Below are 20,744 nucleotides of genomic sequence, written 5' to 3'. Positions count from 1 at the left end.
TAGTTTACAGCAGGCAGAAGGGGAAAGCTTCTGTCAGACATTTTTGGCAGATTTTTCTTCCTTGAGCGAAAAAGATTTAAAATCCAAACTGACAGATCTTTCTTCCGACATCACTTTTCAGGAAAGAGTTAGGCTGTCCTTCTAAAATAATGTGTAACTTAAGTGTAACAACTGCAAACTTCCTAACCCGCTACATTTTGTATGCAATGCAAGATGAAAGTGTTAGCATTTGGTTTGTGGTGTGTTTTGTGGCATATATGCTGAGTTGATATATATATATATATATATATATATATATATATATAAAGGGGATGAGCATTTGCCTCAGGGCGAGGCCACCACTCCTGGTGTGACGGATGGGTAGAAACTTCCCTTTTGGGGAGTGGTCTGGCTTGGCATAAAATCCCGATCAGCTTTTTATATTCCTCAACAGGAGCTAAGCTGATACCAGGGAACACTACCTGAAAAGGTGATGTAATGAGCTGCTTTGCATATTCATATATATATATATATATATATATATATATATATCCCAATGGTGGAAACAAACCTGGCAAGATAGAATACTTGCTAAAAACAGCAGAGAACAGCTCCAAACATGACCATAAACACAGTATGTAAGGATATTTTAAGGTCAAGTACAGAAACAAGTGACAAGTCGGTATGTAGATGTTTTCAAGAATTTACACGTCTTTCCAAAGTGACTGGAACACATTATAATGCTTAGCATATATTATAGAAGTTTCTTCTCTCTTATCTGTACTGGAACTTTCATTTTCTTTCTTGGTTCCAAAAACAAGAACCTGGTCTATGTAAAAGTAAAATCATAAAGATTAAGAATAAATAGTCATGAAAATAGAAAGGTGGTGGAGGAAGAAGCATACCAAACCTCAGTAAGACATCAGATGATGATGAGTGTACTTGGACTTTAGTGCACTGCTGGTGTTGATTTATTGCATTAACAAGATAAAAAGGAATTTTAGTGCCTGCGTCACAGAGGAAGAGACAGATAGAGTGAATATGAAGATAAGATTTGGAGTGGCAGGGCGTTTGTGTGAACAGTTCAGATAGATCTGTAGCACACTGTCTGTCACTACTGACAAACAAAAACATGTGGACAGAGCCAAGTGTGTGAGCATGATGTGCTGCGCATGGAGACAGGATGTTCATGCAGAAGTATCGGGAGGAAAGTATCCCTCACTTATATCAGTAGAGCACAAGGCTTTGCATCTTCTAGTAAGATCTCTGGGGGAAAAACAAGCACCGACATTTCACAGCATATGTTGAGTTCCTATTAGGCACACAAAGCAGTAAGGATGTCTATGTATCATTACTAAAGGATTATACAGTATACTGAATTATTTTCTTTAAAGGGATTATGCCATTAACTGTATAATGTATTTAAATAAAGCACCAATCTATTAAATTAATCCAGTGAAGAGCTATGACTCTTACTTATGTAGCATGGTACCATCTTGTGTTCAAAGTGAATAGCAGTGTGCATGTCCACCTGCTCCTGGACACTCATGCTTATTGACTCCCCCTTCAGCCAGCTCACTGTGTAGTGATTCTATATAGAATTCTAATAGAAAAAGCGTTGTGCCCTTCTTGTCTGGGAAGATCCATTGAATGTGTCGGAGGATAAGAGCCATTCGGCCTATCTATGATGACTAATATTCTAAATACTATCAATAGTCCCTGGCATTATCTTATATGAAGGATAGCCTTATGTTTATCCCCAGCTTAAATGAAGGCTAGTCTATGCCTATCCCATGCATGCTTAAAGGGGTACTCTCCCCTAGACATCTTATCCCCTATCCAAAGAATAAGGGATAAGATGTCTGATTGCGGGTGTCCCGCTGCTGGGGACCGCCACGATCTCAGCTGTGGCACCCCAGACATCCGGTGGATGGAGGGAACTTCGCTCCGTGCTGGATGACTGGCGATGCGGAGGCTTGTGACATCATGGTCAAGCCCCGCTCGTGACGTCATGACCATGCCCCCTCAATGCATGTCTATGGGAGGGGGCATGACGGCCGTCACGCCCCCTCCCACAGACTTGCATTGAGGGGGCATGGCTGTGACATCACGAGCCACCAGAACTGCACCAGACGTTCTAAACGAACGCCAGGTGCAGTATGGAGATCCCCAGTGGCGGGACCCTAACGATCAGACATCTTATAAATCTATAGGGGATAAGATGTCTAGGGGCAGAGTACCCCTTTAAACTTCTTCACTGTATTTGCAGCTACCACTTCTGCAGGAGGGTTATTCCATGCATCCACTACTCTCTCAGTAAAGTAATACTTCCTCATATTACTTTTAAACCTTTGCCCCTGTAATTTAAAACTATGTCCTCTTGTGGTACTTTTCGTCTTTTAAATATGCTCTCCTCCTTTACCGTGTTGAATCCCTTTATGTATATAAAAGTTTCTATCATACCCCCTCTGTCTTGTCTTTGTTCAAGCTATACATGTTAAGGTTCTTTAACTTTTTTTCTGGTAGCTGGCAGCTTCTTAACTGGTTAGGACTGTAGAGTCAGTTGCGCTAGTACTACACACTGGTGAGGATGAGGTGCCTAAATTCAACGTAGAATTGTAGCACATTAGTATGTTATCAAGATTTGCATTATTGCATGGTGAAACAAATAGATAAGTGCCACTTTGATCAGTGATAAGCCACTGTTTTGGCTCCTCTAGGCCTTGCTCACAACATGATCTATGTAACAATGATAATGTAAATGTTATTCAAAGTCAATTGTATAATCATAACAAAGAGAAAGAAAATAAATAAAGGTACAAAAATAAAATTTAAAAATTCAATAACGAAAAAATGTGTGCATAATATTATGCAATAGAAATCCAATGGTCTGTAAAGCTTGATGGGAAGAAAAAAAAAGTCTATATTATCAGGTTCCAGAGCGAAAAAGGGAATACCATTTTTTTTTTTTTTTACTATAAGACGCACCTGACTATAGAACACACCCCTAGTTTAGACAACTGAAATTATTTCATAATCATTAAACTACCCTGGTAGTCAAAGGAAGTAGAAGGTTCAAGATCAGAGTTTATTTTTGCAATTTTGGGTTCCCTGGCAGTTTCTGAAAAGCTGTCTCATGTTTGGACTTTGGCATTTTTTCTGGAAAATCTTAGTGTTTTTCTACCACAGAAGTCTGTTATTATAAACTTGTACTAGAAGTTTTTATTCTTTTTTATTTTTTTTACTTTAGCGATCCAAAACAGGGATGGCGTTAGCTTTTTTGATTAAATTTGGTAGGTTACCATTAAAAAAAAATTATGCAGTAGGGATGCAAAAAATTGTAGGGAATGAAAGTTATATTTTTATAACGAAAACTTTTATTAATTTTTAATCAGGGACCAATTTATGTAAGTGGGCAGGGACTGAAAAATATAGCCGGAAATATAAAAAATGGATAAAGGGGCCATGTAGTTGTCAAAATAATATATATATATATATATATATATACAGTAACCCCCCGACCTACGATGGCCCCGACATATGATAAAATCGACATACGATGGCCTCTCAGAGGCCATCGTATGTCGATGTCAGCATCGACATACGATGCTTTTATATGTCGGGGCCATCGCATTAACTGCTATCCGACAGCGCAAAATGCTTAAGCTGCTGTCGGATAGCAGTGTAATGTGCCCCAGCAGGTTCACTTACCTATACCCGCTGCTCCGGGTCCACTTCGCGATCCTCCTGTGTCTTGCGCATCTTCTCCAGGGTCCGGGCCTTGCTTTCTGGCGTCGTTATTACGTCACTACGCACGCCGCGCCGGCGCAGCAGCGTGATAACGTCACCGGAAAGCAAGGCCCGGACCCTGCAGAAGATGCGCAAGACACCGGAGGATCGCGAAGAAGACACCGGAGCAGCGGGACAGCATCGGGAGCCCCTGGAACAGCAGCGGGAGCGGTGAGGACCTTGTCCGGAGCGACGGGGACAGATGAGTACAGATGCCTATACTTTACATTGCACGGATCCCTCAACATACGATGGATTCGACAAACGATGGGTCGTTTGGAACGAATTACCATCGTTTGTTGAGGGACCACTGTATATATATATATTTTTATTTTTTTTAATTAATTTAGTTAAACTTTTTATTAATAATGTATTTTAAAAATGTGTTTTATAAACTGTGTTTGATTTTAACAACTGTTAAAACAAAAAAAATAAAAAAAAAATAAAACCCGCAGGGAAACTGCCAAAGGGGCAAAAATGCAATTTCCACAGAAAGGTAAAAACGCCAGAAAAAAAGGCCAAAACGCAGGAATAATCAGTGGCAGTTTTTCATGCGTTTTTTTCTGCCTTTTTTCAGCCTAAAAAACCACAAGGACAAAACCTCAGTGGAATCCTAGCCTAAAACAGTCTGGAAGTACTTGAATGTGGATGATATGATGTAGGCACTTTTTAGCAAGATTGTTTGTTGCTTAAAGGGGAACTCCCACCCTAGACATCTTATCCCCTATCCATAGGGGATAGGGGATAAGATGTCTGATCGCGGGGGTCCTGCCGCTGGGGACCCCCGCAATGTTGCATGCGGCACCCACCTGTTTCTTGTCCGGAAGCGCTGGAGGGTCTCGATCGTGACCACGGGAACGCAGGTACGTGATGTCAGGACTCCGCCCCGTGTGACGTCATGCCCCATCCCCTCAATGCAAGTCTATGGGAGGGGGCGTGACGGCCAGCGGCAGGACCCCCGCGATCAGACATCTTATCCCCTATCCTTTGGATAGGGGATAAGATGTCTAGGGTGGGAGTACTCCTTTAAACTGCATTTCATGGTCAGATAATATAGTACTTTAATATGGCTATTACCAGCAATTTAGAACATTTGGCATAAAAATTTTTATGGAATAACCCAGCTAAATTCACATTTTTGGATTGTGGTGCAACACAACAAAAATTTATAATTGGCACATAAACAATAGATATTTATAGATTTTCGTTTTTTCTGTGAAATTAAAAAGATTCAAATATGTAAACATTCTGAGAAAATTCTATACCTTGTGAATTGTGCCAAGAAAAAAAGAAATATGTAACTTCTCTAAACTGTTTGTTCTTTTCAACAGGACCTTTGATGGTTATTGTGGAATATTGCAAGCATGGAAACTTGTCGAATTATTTACGAAGCAAACGGGGAGATTTTATAGCTTACAAGGTACAGATATATTATGGTTATTGTTCTGTATAATGTATGTGAACTATTAAGATAGAACAGTAAGTTTAAAATAATTAAAAATTAAAAACTGTCAAAGCTCAGTGGCATGAGAATTTTTAGACTTAATTTATTGAAAACCAACACTTCGCAAAAGAAAATGAAAGGAAACCAACAGTGTTAAATGAGTATGTCAAAAAGGTTTTCTACTATGTCTTTGTTCCAGGATGTGAGCTGTCTAAGTGCCCAAAATAATACTTTTAATCCTGTGCATGAGGTATGCAAATTACTCCTAAGTAGGCACTGCTGCGCAGGCCAAGCCATAACTAGCTATGTCGCTCTACCTATAGTTACACTCTGCAGCCATGATTGAGCGGCAAAGATTCTTCTATGTCCCAGAATTGTGTGACTGGTTCCTTTTAAAACAGAAAATAGAAAATAACAAAAAGGGACAGGTAATTGGAACACAAACAACTCTTCTACGAGGACTACATAGAAAAAGAGGAGGGGCGATAGATAACATTAACAGAGACGTCTGACCACCTGACCTGGCCAATGCGAAATGTGATATAGCTATAGTAAATCCAGCAATTACTCAAGTACAGTGAGCTGGAGTCTGGACAGCATGGAGTCTCAGTGGTTAACACTGTTGCTTTGCAGCTCTCGGGTCAGGGCAACATCTGCATGGTGTTTGTAAGTCTTTTTCATGTTTGCAAGGATTGCCTGGTTCTCAGACCCCCACCAAAGAATTAAGCCTTAAATAAAAGAAAAGTCCCAGAAAACCAATTTAAATATTATTATAATATTATATACTTGTAGTTTAAAGAACTGGCACTAGGTAAACCATAGCCATAACCATACTTAGATTTTTATAGATATTTTCAAAAAAGTACTCATAGAGTCCCCATATAGAGCATCTTGAATCATATTAAAATCCAATTTTTTTTTATTGAAATTGATGATTACATGAAACAAAATGCAGGTATTACATTGATCGTAGAACCTTAAAAAACTCAGGTCTAGGGAGTCCTATTTCTCTTATTTTGGACTTTTGGAAAAAATACTACAATGCACTTAGAAATATCATGAACAGTTAAACAGCGACATCTAACTCAATAATTTCTCTTATTTTGAAAATTAGCTAATGTTTTTCTTTATGAAATCACCAGGTTTTTAGGGCCTGTCAATTCCATGGCACACAATGACATTTATCCAGGCCTGTAGCCAATTTTCCCATGGAAAGCCTTTGTTTCCCTCCCTGCCCCTGCTGGGGCTCGCTGACAGTTTCCATATGGCTGCAGCTCAGATATGTAGTTAGGTTTGCTACAATGACACTGATAGGAGATGTATGTACATGGGGGAGTATATGCGTGAAATTCACTGGATGGCAGTTTTAACTTTTACCTCTGATTTGTGCAACATCAGGAGATTTAGGAGACCTCCTTTGCTTGACCTTGCGCTGCCACATATAGTGTTATACAGGAAGACATCATATAATGTGGTTGGGTTGAAAGCGCTTCATACTTTAAGTTTCCAGAATTCCAGAAAGTGATCTTAATGAACTGCTTCCATAAGGTGTCTGGCACTATTGCTTCTTATTGCATAACTCTTGTCTGGGAAGGATGGCAATTACATCTTAAGGGTAGGGTCACACATGCCATATTTTGCTGCAGAGTAATTTCTCACCCAGTGACCTCAACCCTACCCTAATAGACAGAAATAAACTGTAGGTAGGTATCTTGAGCTGACCATATGTTGTGCAAATATGCAACATTGAGGAGGACCAGATGTTAAAATATATTTTCAAAATATTTCTTAGTTCTCTCTCTTAAAAATCTGGATTGACAAATATTATGGCCAATTTTTCGACACCTACGGTAAGTTGTCACTTGACTTTCTTGAATGACATTTGTGGAGTAATGTATTAGCAGTGGGTTTACCAGCACAGGAATAGACTGATTCACCATTTAGGGATGTGGCAAATATAAGTGAAAAGCAATTTCGTAAGTCATTGATTGATCATTGACATCAAGCACTTGCTGTGTAATAGCTGTCTGTGTATTCATGGGTTAAAACCTGTTCTTGTCCATACAGTTTAGTCAGTGAATAACAAGGGCTTGCTTTTACATGTCACCTAATTTTAGTTTTTTTTTTTTCAAAAATGTTACGTGACTGCAGTGATCTTTAGGAATTGTGCCAGACTCCATATATATCTGTGTCTGCTGGGTTACAAAGCATCTATTAGCCAAGGCGTCATGCCCCAGTCAGACATTCTGGATTTGTAAGTTCAGACTTTCTTCCTTGATAGAAGAGATAAACAAACCTGAGTCAGACATCTGCATTTTAACACATATGTTTAACACATACACTTTATTCACTGCATTAGAATGTATACACCAAACAGCCAAAACAAGTGTACCTGTCGTTATCAAAAACTTTTCATATAATAAAGATAATACCATTATAGGTATATTTGTAATATAGATTGGTTAAAAAATTTGTATATTTTTGGGCGAAAAAATACTGTCCCTGCAGCTATTGCCTTTGTGTCTCTATGAGGAGTCCGAATACAGGAAGTGAGGGCAGGACAAGCAGAGCTCTGTGCAAGCTCCTGTCTTGTCAATCATCCTGCTGTGTAAACTGGGAGCTTGTCACAGAGCCTCAGTGCACAGAGCCCTGCTTGTCCTCACTGCACAGAGCCCTGCTTGTCCTCACTGCACAGAGCCCTGCTTGTCCTCACTGCACAGAGCCCTACTTGCCCTCACTGTACAGAGCCCTGCTTGTCCTCAGTGTACAGAGCCCTGCTTGTCCTCAGCGTACAGAGCCATGCTTGTCCTCACTGCACAGAACCCTGCTTGTCCTCAGTGCACAGAGCCTTGCTTGTCCTCAGTGCACAGATCCCTGTTTGTCCTCGGTGTACAGAGCCCTTCTCATCCTCAGTACCCAGGGCCCTGCTTGTCCTCGGTGTACAGAGCCCTGCTTGTCCTCAGTGCACAGAGCCCTGCTTGTCTTCAGTACCCAGAGCCCTGCTTGTCCTCAGAGCACAGAGCTCTACTTGTCCTCACTGCACAGAGCCCTGCTTGTCCTAAGTGTACAGAGCCCTGCTTGTCCTCAGTGTACAGGGCCCTGCTTGTCCTCAGTGTACAGAGCCCTGTTTCTCCTCAGTGCACATAACCCTGATTGTCCTCAGTACACAGAGCCTTGCTTGTCCTCAGTGTACAGAGCCCTGTTTGTCCTCAGTAAACAGAGCCCTGCTTGTCCTCAGTGCACAGAGCTCTACTTGTCCTCACTGCACAGAGCCCTGCTTGTCCTCAGTACCCAGAGCCCTGCTTGTCCTCAGTACCCAGAGCCCTGCTTGTCCTCACTGCACAGAGCCCTGCTTGTCCTAAGTGTACAGAGCCCTGCTTGTTCTCAGTGTACAGGGCCCTGCTTGTCCTCAGTGTACAGAGCCCTGTTTGTCCTCAGTAAACAGAGCCCTGCTTGTCCTCAGTGCACAGAGCTCTACTTGTCCTTACTGCACAGAGCCCTGCTTGTCCTCAGAACCCAGAGCCCTGCTTGTCCTCAGTACCCAGAGCCCTGCTTGTCCTCAGTACACAGAGCCCTGCTTGTCCTCAGTGTACAGAGCCCTACTTGTCCTCAGTGTACAGAGCTCTGCTTGTCCTCAGTGTACAGAGCTCTGCTTATCCTCAGTGTACAGAGCACTGCTTGTCCTCAGTGTACATAGCCCTGATTGTCCTCAGTGTACAGAGCCCTGCTAGTCCTCAGTGTACAGAGCCCTGCTTGTCATCAGTGTACAGATCCCTGCTAGTACTCACTGCACAGAACTTTGCTTGTCTTCAGTGTACAGAGCCCTGCTTGTCCTCAGTGTACAGAGCCCTGCTTGTCCTCACTGCACAGAGCCCTGCTTGTCCTCAGTGCACAGAGCCCTGCTTGTCCTCACTGCATAGAGCCCTGCTTGACCACAAAGCCCTGCTTGTCATCACTGCACAGTGCCCTGCTTGTCCACAGAGCCCTGCTTGTCTTCACTGCACAGAGCCCTGCTTGTCCACACTGCAGAGCCCTGCTTTTCCTCACTGCACAGAGTCATGCTTGTCTCACTGCACAGAGCTTTGCTTGTCCTCAGTGTACAGAGCCCTGCTTGTCCTCAGTGCACAGAGCTCTACTTGTCCTCATTGCACAGAGCCCTGCTTGTCCTCAGTGTACAGAGCCATGTTTGTCCTCACTGCACAGAGCCCTGCTTCTCCTCAGTGTACAGAGTCCTGCTTGTTCTCAGTGTAAAGAGCCCTGCTTGTCCTCAGTATACAGAGCCCTACTTGTCCTCAGTGCACAGAGCCCTGCTTGTCCTCAGTGTACAGAGCCCTGCTTGTCCTCAGTGTACAGAGCCCTGCTTGTCATCGGTGCACAGAGCCCTGCTTGTCCTCACTGCACAGAGCCCTGCTAAACAGTCTATATATAAATTGGAGGATTTTTTTTTATGATCGAAGGTTAGAGACTCCATCTCGAGAGTTATCTTATATACCAAGCATTTTCTTAAATAATCTTCCCTTAACATAATAATATTAAGATTGTTGTTTCATTTTGACAGTGCTTTTGTTTTTGTTTTTTTTTATTTTAGAAGGGTCCCCTAACACAATATTGCTCACAGGGAGTTTGTTCCACATTTGTTACCTCCATCATCTGTTAGAGGAACCTGGCACCAATTTTTAAACTTTCCTACAGTTGCCACCACAGGGAAAATTACACCTTATATAGCTCCAATTGAAATCACATTTGTAGCCACATCCTGGCTAACAGATGAAGGTCCTAAACTGTGGACCGTATCTAATAATTCAGAATATCTTTAATAGATATTTTAAAATGGGTTTTCATCTCCTTTAATAAATCAGTTTTGTTATCAATAGAGCAGATACATGAGGTCAATCCATTTGTTTGTGTGCTATGAACTCCAAATAGCCTTCCACAGTGGCCAAAGCAAAGAAAATATAGCATTGCAACTGCTTTTCAATGAAAGGTGGTCCATGTAAAACATGGAAGGCTTGAGTCTGCCAGAATAGACAAATAGGAGACAGCTTTTATGACGTCCATGTACCCATATGGAAAAGGTTTGTATTCATGACATAACTCTACGAAGTACCTACAAAGGTGGTGATATGCATTAAAACAAGCCCGTATTTAGTTTGGATACTGAATCACAGATAAGTTATGATACATATTCAATGTGATGAAAACAATCACAATTTCTTTGTGTGTACTCAGTCCCAAGAAGCCGAGAAGACAGCAGATGACTCCAACAGTGACCACTCCGACTTAATAAAGAGGAGGTTGGAAAGCGTGGCCAGTACTGGCAGCTCCGCCAGCTCAGGATTCATAGAAGACAAAAGTTACAGTGACTCAGAGGAGGAAGAAGAAGGTAATAAGCAAAATATGAGATGTTATAAAGTGTGATTGAGCAACAAGTAACCTTAAGATGTGTATGTCTAAAGTGGTTATTCCAAGATGACAATTTATCACCTATCCAAAGAACTGCTGATAAGTGTCTGATTGGTGGGGTCCCTGGTGCTCCTGTTGTATTGGAGTTGTGGTGGAGTATGCACACTCACACTCCATTCAAACTCTATAGGATTGCAAAAGATAAACAAGTAGATAAAACTCTTGTGTTCCTAAGAAGTTCTAACCAGTGAGAACCAAACAAGGCAGGCTTATCCTTTATATATATATATATATATATATATATATATATATGGTCGTATTCTCACAATTATTACTATTGCCTATTTAGTAATGTGCACTTTAGGTGTATTCATTATAAAAATAAATTCTCTCTGCTCTAAATTGCAACCATCCTTCATTCATCGGATACCAATTTCTCATACAGGGCTCTTTAAGGGGCCTATTGCACAGGGATAGTTTTAGCTGAACAGGGTGATATTGCCATATATAATAGGGCCAGTGATCAGATGTTGAAGGAGAAAATGCTCTTTTGTCAGCTGTTCATGCCATTTTGACTGGTAAAAAAATTATCAGCTGTCAGCAGCACATCTCCCTATGTAAAAGAGATTGTGTGCACATAGGCTCTGGAAACGAGTGCCAATGTAGAAGATCAGTGCTTTTTACTGGTCAGAGTTGGGCCATGTAATAGGGTGCTTTTTGATGTTCTGAATTGGGCCATGTAATAGGGTGTTTTTTACTGGTCAGAGTTGGGCCATGTAATAGGGTGTTTTTTACTACATTCAAGGTTTCTTCGCCAGATTGTTTCTGAGAGTTAATATGTATAGTAAAATGAAGTGTTTGGTTGTTCTACTCAAGAAGATTCATGCTGCAGTGGATTCCAGTACTCAGCATGGCAATGGAGTGTGGGCCAAAGACAACATGACTGACTCCATTGTGGTTGTTATTCCTATGGGCAGCACAGTGCTGTTTTATGCCAAATTAAAGGAACATTCTGTGCAAATGTGATACATATATGCCTTGTGCAGACCCTCAGGTGTACTTTGAATCCTTATAACATGTACAGATTCCTCAGAAACTATTTTAAACACAGCACAAATTATGAGCTGAAGTTCCTTTAAAACATAAGTGTCATTTGCAAATACGTTTGAGATATCGGCCAGACATGGCAAAAGCGTAGATCGCACCTGGCCGTGCACTTCACCTGACTATTACTCATGATCACAGTGGGTCTGGACAACATGTGAAATGACACTAATGCTTTAAGTTTGATTGTGGCTTTTGGAAGCAGCACTGTCTGGAATTTGGCTCTTAGAGTAGAAATGGATTTACACCCCTGATTTGCATTAAGCAACAAATATGATTATATTATTATGACAGTAAGAGAAACTCAACAACTGCCAAGGAAGTTGAGGTTCTGTTGACAGTAACATATGATTCTGCTATTGATGACTTTGCAGAATACATATGAGATGCGCCTTATTGCTGAGAATAATCGAGCTGTTGTTGGCAGCGTCTAGAGAACACTTATTATATATCCATCATCATAAAGCAAATAATGAAATCCTTGTCTGTTGTTTTTCTAAAAACAATTTTCATATGGTTCTGTGCTTTGTTTTTATGGGGAGATTTAACAAGTGGATCATATTCTGAATGGACATGAAAATGGTGCAAATTCCACCAAATTTAGTGCTGGGGAAAAGGGTTTTTGCTGCCTTTTATCGCATCGAGTGATTGACACTGGATTTCAATTCAACCATAGACAACAACTTCTCATATTTTATTTGATTTCCTTTTGACACTTTGATTTCTTCCTGTTCCAAATATTATGGGGGAGATTTATCAAAACCTGTGTAGAGGAAAAGCTGACCAGTTGCCCATAGCAACCAATTAGCTTGCTTGTTTTATTTTTAAAAGTGCCTCTGAAAAATGAAAGAAGTAATCTGATTGGTCGCTGTTGGCAACTGGTCTGCTTTTCCTCAACACAAGGTTTGATAAATCTCTCCCATTGAGGTTAAAGGATTCTGTTAGCTGCAAATCAAGTTCCAAAATGCTCACACTGTTAGGTAGCTGTTAGGGCCAGGAAATTCTAATTACATGAACAAACTCCTTACATTTTTTGGTGCCAAGTGTTAAAGAGGAGTTCTCAGGTCCATGAAGCATAGATGACTTGAAGACCTCCTCACCCCCAATCCCCTGCCTCCCATCACAATCCCTTTTTCATTGACAGTCAGCTGGAGGCTAAGCCCTGGTTTGAAAACTTGTTCCTGCACTGTGCATACAAATTGTGTGCTGGTGGGACATTTGGAAACAGGGCTCAACTTCGCGCTTACTGTTAATCAAGCAGGGACAGGGATGGAAAGAAGAACAAGGAGACATTCCAGCCCCCAACATTTCATAGCAGCAATCTTTCAGAAAAATTACCTCCAGACTCGGCGCTTCTCCCAAGGGTAAAATTCCATTTATTGAATAAATATTCATAAAGATTGTATAATGCACAAGTCGACGCGTTTTGGGCTCGGACTGAGCCCTTTCTCAACTTGTGCAGCTGCACAACTTGAGAAAGGGCTCAGGCTTAGCCAGAAATGCATTGACTCGTGCATTATACAATCTGTCTACCTGTCAAAATCCATTGGAAATCGGGCACTCCACGGCTGCTGACCCACTCCTGACACACTATTGCAGATGTTATGCTCTCAGCATAACCGACATTGGTGAGCATAACCAAACTTCACTTTCCTTGCTATTTGTCTCACCGGATATAATGCACTAGGATTGCGCTCATATTTTTGCTTGTGTTTCTAGTGATCAACACTTCATAGTCTTGGGAACACCTCTATGACGCTTAACACCAGAGAATAAAAGCAGTCTTATATGTGGTTGAAGCACAGGCAGAAATATGAAAGGTATCATGCACCCAAACAGCTATCTAACAGAGTAAGCTGTTTGGAAAGTAAATACAGCTGACACTTCAACTGAATCACTATGAAGTTATCCTGACCATGTGTTTGATAAAAGGAATTCTGATAGTGAGCCATACTGGAAATGAAGACTTATGAACATGTGAACATGAGTGAATGAGTACAGCATTGCAGAATATGTTGGCACTACATAGGCAACTGGAAATGAATATTTGAGAAAATGCTCTTACCAACAGACTCACTGCATAAAGGGTGATGGTAAAGCTTTGCTGTTTATTCAATGTATTCTTCTGTTTATTCTTTTAAATGGGCACTGTCAGATTCAAAAACTCATTTATATGTTATACATCTTGGCAAAACATTAACCTGTCTAATATACTTCATAAAACACTAGAGACTAGATACAAGGTCACCCTCTAAAGACACCAATAATAATGCCCTTGGAGGAAACTTAAACTGTCAAAAACTATCAAAGACTCCACCAATTAGGCCCAAAGATAATGTAAAGCATAACTTTTACTCTCGATTCATTAAAAATAAAATTCATATATAAATTACAAAAACATAAACTACAGATAGTATATACAAATGTGCAGAGTGTAAATCCCAAGCATAGTACAACAAATCGGAAAGAACTGTTCTTTAATGTAATAGTATGCATCAGAGGATAAAAGCAAATTATATTCATAAAAGGGGAAGGGTAATGGATACAGGTGAATGCCCTGTCAAAATAACTTTATCCCTACCTAACTCCTAACTCAATTACTTACCCTCACTTTTCTAATGGTGTGGATGGGGTGTAGGATTATAGTCGAGGTTCTACAACATAGGTACATCATGTGAATTAAAACCTGCATTTAAAAGAGATCTCTTACTCCTTATTCTAATGCATATCTCCCATATATTTAAATGGGTTCTTTAGGGATGGAGGAGAAATTGAAACATGTACAATAATGACAATGAAACAAAACATATGCTTTAAGTAAACAATACAAGAGACAAATTGTTATTGAGGGTTAAAAACTATCATAGAGGAAAGAATAACCTAAAATCCAATGATAGTTCTATTTTTTTCATTGGGGATGAACAATAATGTAGGTGAAAGAAAGTCCCACAGAAATTTATGATAATAGTTTTAAGCTGTCCTGCCAAAACATGGATGAGATGCTTCTTGTAAGCCAGCAAACCAATACACTTCTTACAAATAACGCTACAGATGCATGACTCCCAATATAGTCCCCATTATAGTTACTAACCCCAAAACCAATTTGTCTCTTGTATTGTTTACCTCAAGCATACATTTTGTTTTATTGCCTTTACATTATTATATGTTAGAATTTCTCATCCATGCATAAAGAACTCCTTTAAATATATGGGAGAAACGGGTTATAATAAGAGATCTTTTTGCATGCTGAGTTTTAATTCACATGATGTACCTATGTTGTAGAACCTCAACTATCATCCTATACCCCATCCACACCATTAGAATAGTGAGGGTAAGTTATTGACTTAGGTATGGAAACGTTATTTTGATAGGGCATTCACTTGTATCCATAACCCCTCCCATTTTATGAATAATAAAATAAAAAAATGATAATAATCGCTTTTGTCATTTGATGCATGCTATTACATTAAAGAACATTTCTTTCTGATTTGTTGGGGTACTATGCTCGGGATTTAGACGTTGTAAATTTGTACATACTAACTGTGGTTTAGGTTTTTGTAATTTATATATTAATTTTGTTTTTAATGAATCTTGATTAAAAGTTATGTTTTACATTATCTCCGGCCCTAATTGGTGGAGTCTTTGATAGTTTTTGATAATATACTTGATAAGAAAATGTTATTTCCTTTTTATAGAAATCATAGCAATTAAATCATGGCTTTGTCCTAGCTGAAGCACAGGCATGGAAAAAGTCCAGCAAGTGATGGTGGGCTAGTACTCCTCTGTGCTGTCTGATAGGACAGGAGGGAGCACAGAGGAGTCCTATCAGACAGTAGAGAGCACAGAGGAGTACTTTCAGACAGAAGAGAGCACAGAGAAGTACTATCAGAAAAAAGAGAACACAGAGGAGTGCTATCAGACAGGAGAGAGCACAGAAGAGCACTATCAGACAGGAGAGAGCACATAAGAGTGCTATCAGACAGGAGGGAGCACAGAGAAGTACTATCAGACAGGAGGGAGCACAGATGAGTACTATCAGACAGGATAGGGCACAGAGAAGTACTATCAAACAAAAGAGAACACAGAGGAGTGCTATCAGATAGGAGAGAACACAGAGGAGTGCTATCAGACAGGAGAGAGCACAGAAGAGTGCTATCAGACCGGAGAGAGCACAAGAGGAATACTAGCAGACAGGAGAGAGCAAAAAGGAGTCCTATCAGACAAGAGAGAGCACAGAGAAGTACTATCAGACAGGAGAGAGCACAGAGGAGTACTATCAGACAGGAGAGAGCACAGAGGAGTCCTATTAGACAGGAGAGGGCACAGAGGAATGCTATCAGACAGGAGAGCACAGAGGAGTCCTATCAGACAGGAGAGAGCACAGAGGAGCGCTATCAGACAGGAGAGAGCACAGTGGAGTACTATCAGACAGGAGAGAGCACAGAAGAGTATTATCAGACAGGAGAGAGAACAGAGGAGTACCATCAGACAGGAGAGAGCACAGAGGAGTATTATCAGACAGGAGAGAGCACAGAGGAGTGCTAGCCCACCCTCACTGTCTGTGCTTAAGCTTGGACAAAGCCATGATTTTATAAACCATGATTTCAATAACAAGAAAATGACATTTTCTTATTAAGTATATTAAAAAGGTTAATGTTTTGCCAAGATGTACCACATATAAAAAGTTTTTGTATCTGACAGTGCCCATTTTAAGTCACTCTAAGCAAGAATAGAAGAAAACAGCTGATGTAAGTTGTCAGGCCCTTTATTAATGGAGCCCTTATGATGTATTTTAGTGACTTCAGTTACTGTCATAAACACAAGCAATGGTGTTATGTTCACAACAGGCCAATCTCTGAGCCTAGTATATATTTCCCTGCAGTTCTGTTCTTTATCACTTCTATTTTATTAGAACTTTTTGGCGTACATGAGGTCGTTCCTGTTTCATCAATGAAAGCAATGAAGTTGGGTTTTGCTTTGAAGTACTCTGAATGTGGCAGTCACATGCCTTAGCAGAAAATGTGTGCCCTGCATTGTTATTCTTAAAGTTATCCTAATCAGAGCATTTTTTATGCCTTATCAGTGCCAACGATGTTGTATCACCAAAGCAAAGCCATGTCTGCTGAACTTCATATCTCACAAAAAAAAAAACATTACTATTATTTAAAAAAAGGAAAGACTGGGAAGCTGTGCTGCTGCTGGAAAAGATGTGTCCAGAACGGCTCTAACTATTCTTTAGTGGTGATTATTTACATATTCAACAAAATGTATTGTTTTTTAGATCCTGAAGATGTGAGCAAGAGGCAGCTAACAATGGAAGATCTGATTTGTTACAGCTTCCAGGTGGCAAAGGGCATGGAGTTCCTGGCCTCAAGAAAAGTAAGAATATTAAAACTGCACACACGCACCACATAACCTTCACTTTCAGGCCAATTTGCAAAGTAATGTATTTTATCTCACCACCAATGAGGTTATACTTGTCTTGTTTATGCCAGAATGTATTATGTAGTAGATGGAACATTTTACCAAACTTTTCATTTTTTTTCAACCACATTTTGTCTAAATTCCATTTAATGTTGCAAAAGTCCAAATGTTTTGTGTTTATTTTACAATGCACATTGTGTAAATGAAGGGAAGAAAACAGTCAAACATAAGTAAACAGGCAAACTTTTCAGATAATTAAGTCATTCGCTAGTACAAAAGGGAGACAAATAAAAACAATCATCTTAACATCCATAGTCACTCCTCTCCGATTGTTGTATTTTTAAAGTAATATAAATGTGCAATATAATGTAAACAGTTATTAAGGAGATTTATCCTAACTGATACAAGAGAATGGCTCACCGAGTTTTCCTAGAGGTTGCTCATAGTGGTTTGGTGTTACATAATTCCTATAGTACCCCCTGGTGTGTTATGTTTCCTCTTATGCTGATTCTTATTGGTGGCTTAGTACAATAGTAAAGAAAAGAATTGTACATATCGGGTATGTTCACACATACAGGATCTGCTGCATATTTTTTCTGCATATTTTGTGCCGCTGATTTTGCTACCCATTGAAGTTAATGGGTAGGAAAAACAGCAGCGCAAAATATGCAGCAAAAATATGCAGCAGATCCTGTACGTGTGAACATACCCTAAGTGTACAGATTTGCTTCTTCATATTTTGCTGCCCATTGACTTCAATGGGTAGCCAAATCTGCAGAAAATAAGCATGTGTGAACTGACCCTTAGGGTCTATTTACATGTACAGTATCCTGCGCAGATTTGATGCGCAGGATTTGAAGCTGTATTCTGTAATTTTGTTTATATTGAAATCTGCAGCTGAAAATCCTGCACATCAAATCTGCGCAGGATACTGTATGTGTAAACGCACCCTAAAAGTACAATTTAAAGTTGGAATTATCACAATGTTTCCAATTGCTGTGCATTCGTAATACACAATTGCTATTTGAACAATTTTTTTTCCCTATCTAACTGTGATCAGGGCTGAGTTGAATAGTAAAAAACCTATTCTTATGTTCTTCGCTCCCCTGACACTGCTGTTGTGGTGGTTAAAGTAATTCCGATTTAAAGAGATGTTCGCTTCATCACAGGGGATAACTAGCAGATCAGTGGGGGTTTGACCACTAGGACCCTTACCTATACCAAGAACAGTGGACCTTCAGAAATGTCCTGCAAATGAATAGAGCACCAGTGCTCCATTCATTCTTCATGGGGCTTTCAAACATAGTGAAACACTGAAGACCCCCCCAAAAAAGACAGGGCGCTCAGCTGACCATATTGTTATGGATGTCAATAAAAAAAAGTTGACCTGATAGCATCTAATAATTGTTAACGTGTTCAAAGTACTATTTGTGCATTCACTAAGACTTTCTGTAGCTTCCTTTTTACACGTAAATGTCTGTGCATTGTTATAATATAAGACAATGGAGATTAAGTTTTTTCTTGTATTCCATTTGTAAAAGAATATTATATTTTGATATGAATGGATTGGAGATGTATTCTTTGAAGGTGTGGAATGCATGTTCATTGTTTACGACACATCCTGTGGATTTAAGATTTTTTTTTACTGCTTTCTAGTGTATTCATCGTGACTTGGCAGCCAGGAACATCCTATTGTCTGAAAATAATGTAGTGAAGATCTGCGATTTTGGTCTAGCTCGTGATATATACAAAGATCCAGATTATGTGCGCAAAGGAGATGTAAGTACTACACTACCGGGGTCTGTTCTGCTCATGACTAGTGTACAGGGGCAAACAGTGGAAGATAAAGAAGTCACACTCAAACTGAAGCCAAAATATTTAAGTGCCTTATATGATAGTTAAGGGCTGTGTTACAAATTATCATTGGAGCCCAGACGTTCCCAGTTATGCCTTTGTATTTCAATCAAGTAAAACCCATAGGATAGCACTCGATGAGACTAGCAAAGACCTAACTTGTGGCCTGTGTAGTTGGACTCCATCCAACAAGATTGGAGCAGATGGAAGATGCCATAACCAAATCTACATATATTGTGTAGATAAGACTTTAACACAATAGAATTTCAGCAGTTCTGTATAATTTCCTGTTTTTTGAGAATTTTATCATAACTAAGACACTATTGAAGTGATAGTTAGGGATAGGAGCAATTAAATGGTCCATAATATTGATCTCAAGCAGTTTCCATTACAAGTGTTCTAGTTGTCTATGTTGCAGAAATTGCATAGAAATGTGAAAAAATGTAATATATCATTCTCAGTATTGTTAATATATATCAGCGGTGTGACCTTATCATTATGTGATATCCATAATGATATCTCTATTTGACAGAAAACAAATATTGAAGCAGCTCTAAAGAACTAGCTGTACAGTCAGTACAATGGGCATGAGGTGATCTGCGCTCCTGATTACAGACTGTTTATAGCATGGCACTGACTGGCAGAAACTATGATTTCGTTCTCCGGGCATGTCATCACCATCTTAATAGATGTTTATTCTACTTCCAGGCACGGTTACCTCTTAAGTGGATGGCACCTGAAGCTATATTTGATAAGATCTACACCACTCAGAGTGATGTGTGGTCCTTTGGTGTGCTATTATGGGAGATATTTTCACTGGGTAAGTTATAGAAGCAAGAGAAGTTTACCTCACCTACGGTCTGTACTTGCAAGGTCATGTTATGGCAGCAAAAATCTAAATGTCTGTAGAACTTGAGAAATATTTTGTAATGACACTTTATTTAGTTTGTATCCTATTAACTGTAAAAGTCTGAATTTCTTATGAGAAGCTTTAGGTCAATCATTTATTCATGAATATTGAGCCTCCTATTCTTCCACCTCCACCCCTAAGACTGAATCATAAGCCTCAGCCCCTGAGTCTGATTCCCACCTTCCTCAGCCTCATATTTACCCCCACTCCTTGGAGCCAAGCATTTATGTTCCCTTAGCCTTAGAAATTAAATTCATACCCCCCTGACTATTCAGGGAAAAGGGCAGATAGTTAAAGGGGTACTCCAGAGGGAAATTTGCATGTTACTTCTATTTAAAAATCTAAAGCCTTCCAGTACTAATCGGCCACCTCTGTTCATGTCAGGGACTGTTCAGAGCAGATGAGGTTTGCTACGGAATTTTGCTCCTTCTTTTGGCAGTTCCTGATACATTAAGACGTGTCAGCATAGAGCACGGTCTGACTGGAAAGACTACACAACTTCCTCCAGTGTATACAACAGCTGATAAGTATGGGAAGGCTCGATATTTTTAAACAGAAGTCATTTTGCAAATCTGCAAACCCCTTTAACCAAATAGTAAAAAAAACAAAAAAAAACTATATCTTAGGAAAAGCAGGGGGTGGGGGGCATACCAGCAAAAGAAAAACGGTGTTTGAATCAGGGCACCAGAGGCTACAAAATTTTATTTTAAGAAAAGTACTTTTTAAAAAGGTATACCAGGCATTGGGTGAGGGAAATCTTAAATTGCCTCGGGAGATGAGCCGACTGCTATCTATCAGTGTCTGTCCATGAAGATCGCTCCAATAATTCCAGTAATT

At 39.9% G+C, this 20,744-nt stretch overlaps 1 protein-coding gene across 3 annotated transcripts in view; it reads left to right on the top strand.

Annotated features, from left to right (window-relative positions):
• LOC130290908 (vascular endothelial growth factor receptor kdr-like) overlaps positions 1-20,744 on the top strand; it is a 264,735-nt gene that overhangs the window by 214,624 nt on the left and 29,367 nt on the right. For all 3 annotated transcript variants that reach the window (XM_056539116.1, XM_056539117.1, XM_056539118.1), the window contains 5 exons: positions 5,100-5,188; positions 10,442-10,595; positions 17,001-17,098; positions 18,800-18,922; positions 19,706-19,817. In XM_056539116.1, coding sequence (XP_056395091.1) covers positions 5,100-5,188; positions 10,442-10,595; positions 17,001-17,098; positions 18,800-18,922; positions 19,706-19,817 — 576 coding nt within the window. The remainder of the gene's footprint in view (positions 1-5,099; positions 5,189-10,441; positions 10,596-17,000; positions 17,099-18,799; positions 18,923-19,705; positions 19,818-20,744) is intronic.

This window comes from Hyla sarda, chromosome 9 (genome assembly GCF_029499605.1).
Source record: "Hyla sarda isolate aHylSar1 chromosome 9, aHylSar1.hap1, whole genome shotgun sequence".
In the NCBI taxonomy this organism is placed as follows: domain Eukaryota; kingdom Metazoa; phylum Chordata; class Amphibia; order Anura; family Hylidae; genus Hyla; species Hyla sarda.
Note: the sequence above shows the minus strand (reverse complement) of the source record. Positions and strands in the feature narration are given on the sequence as shown.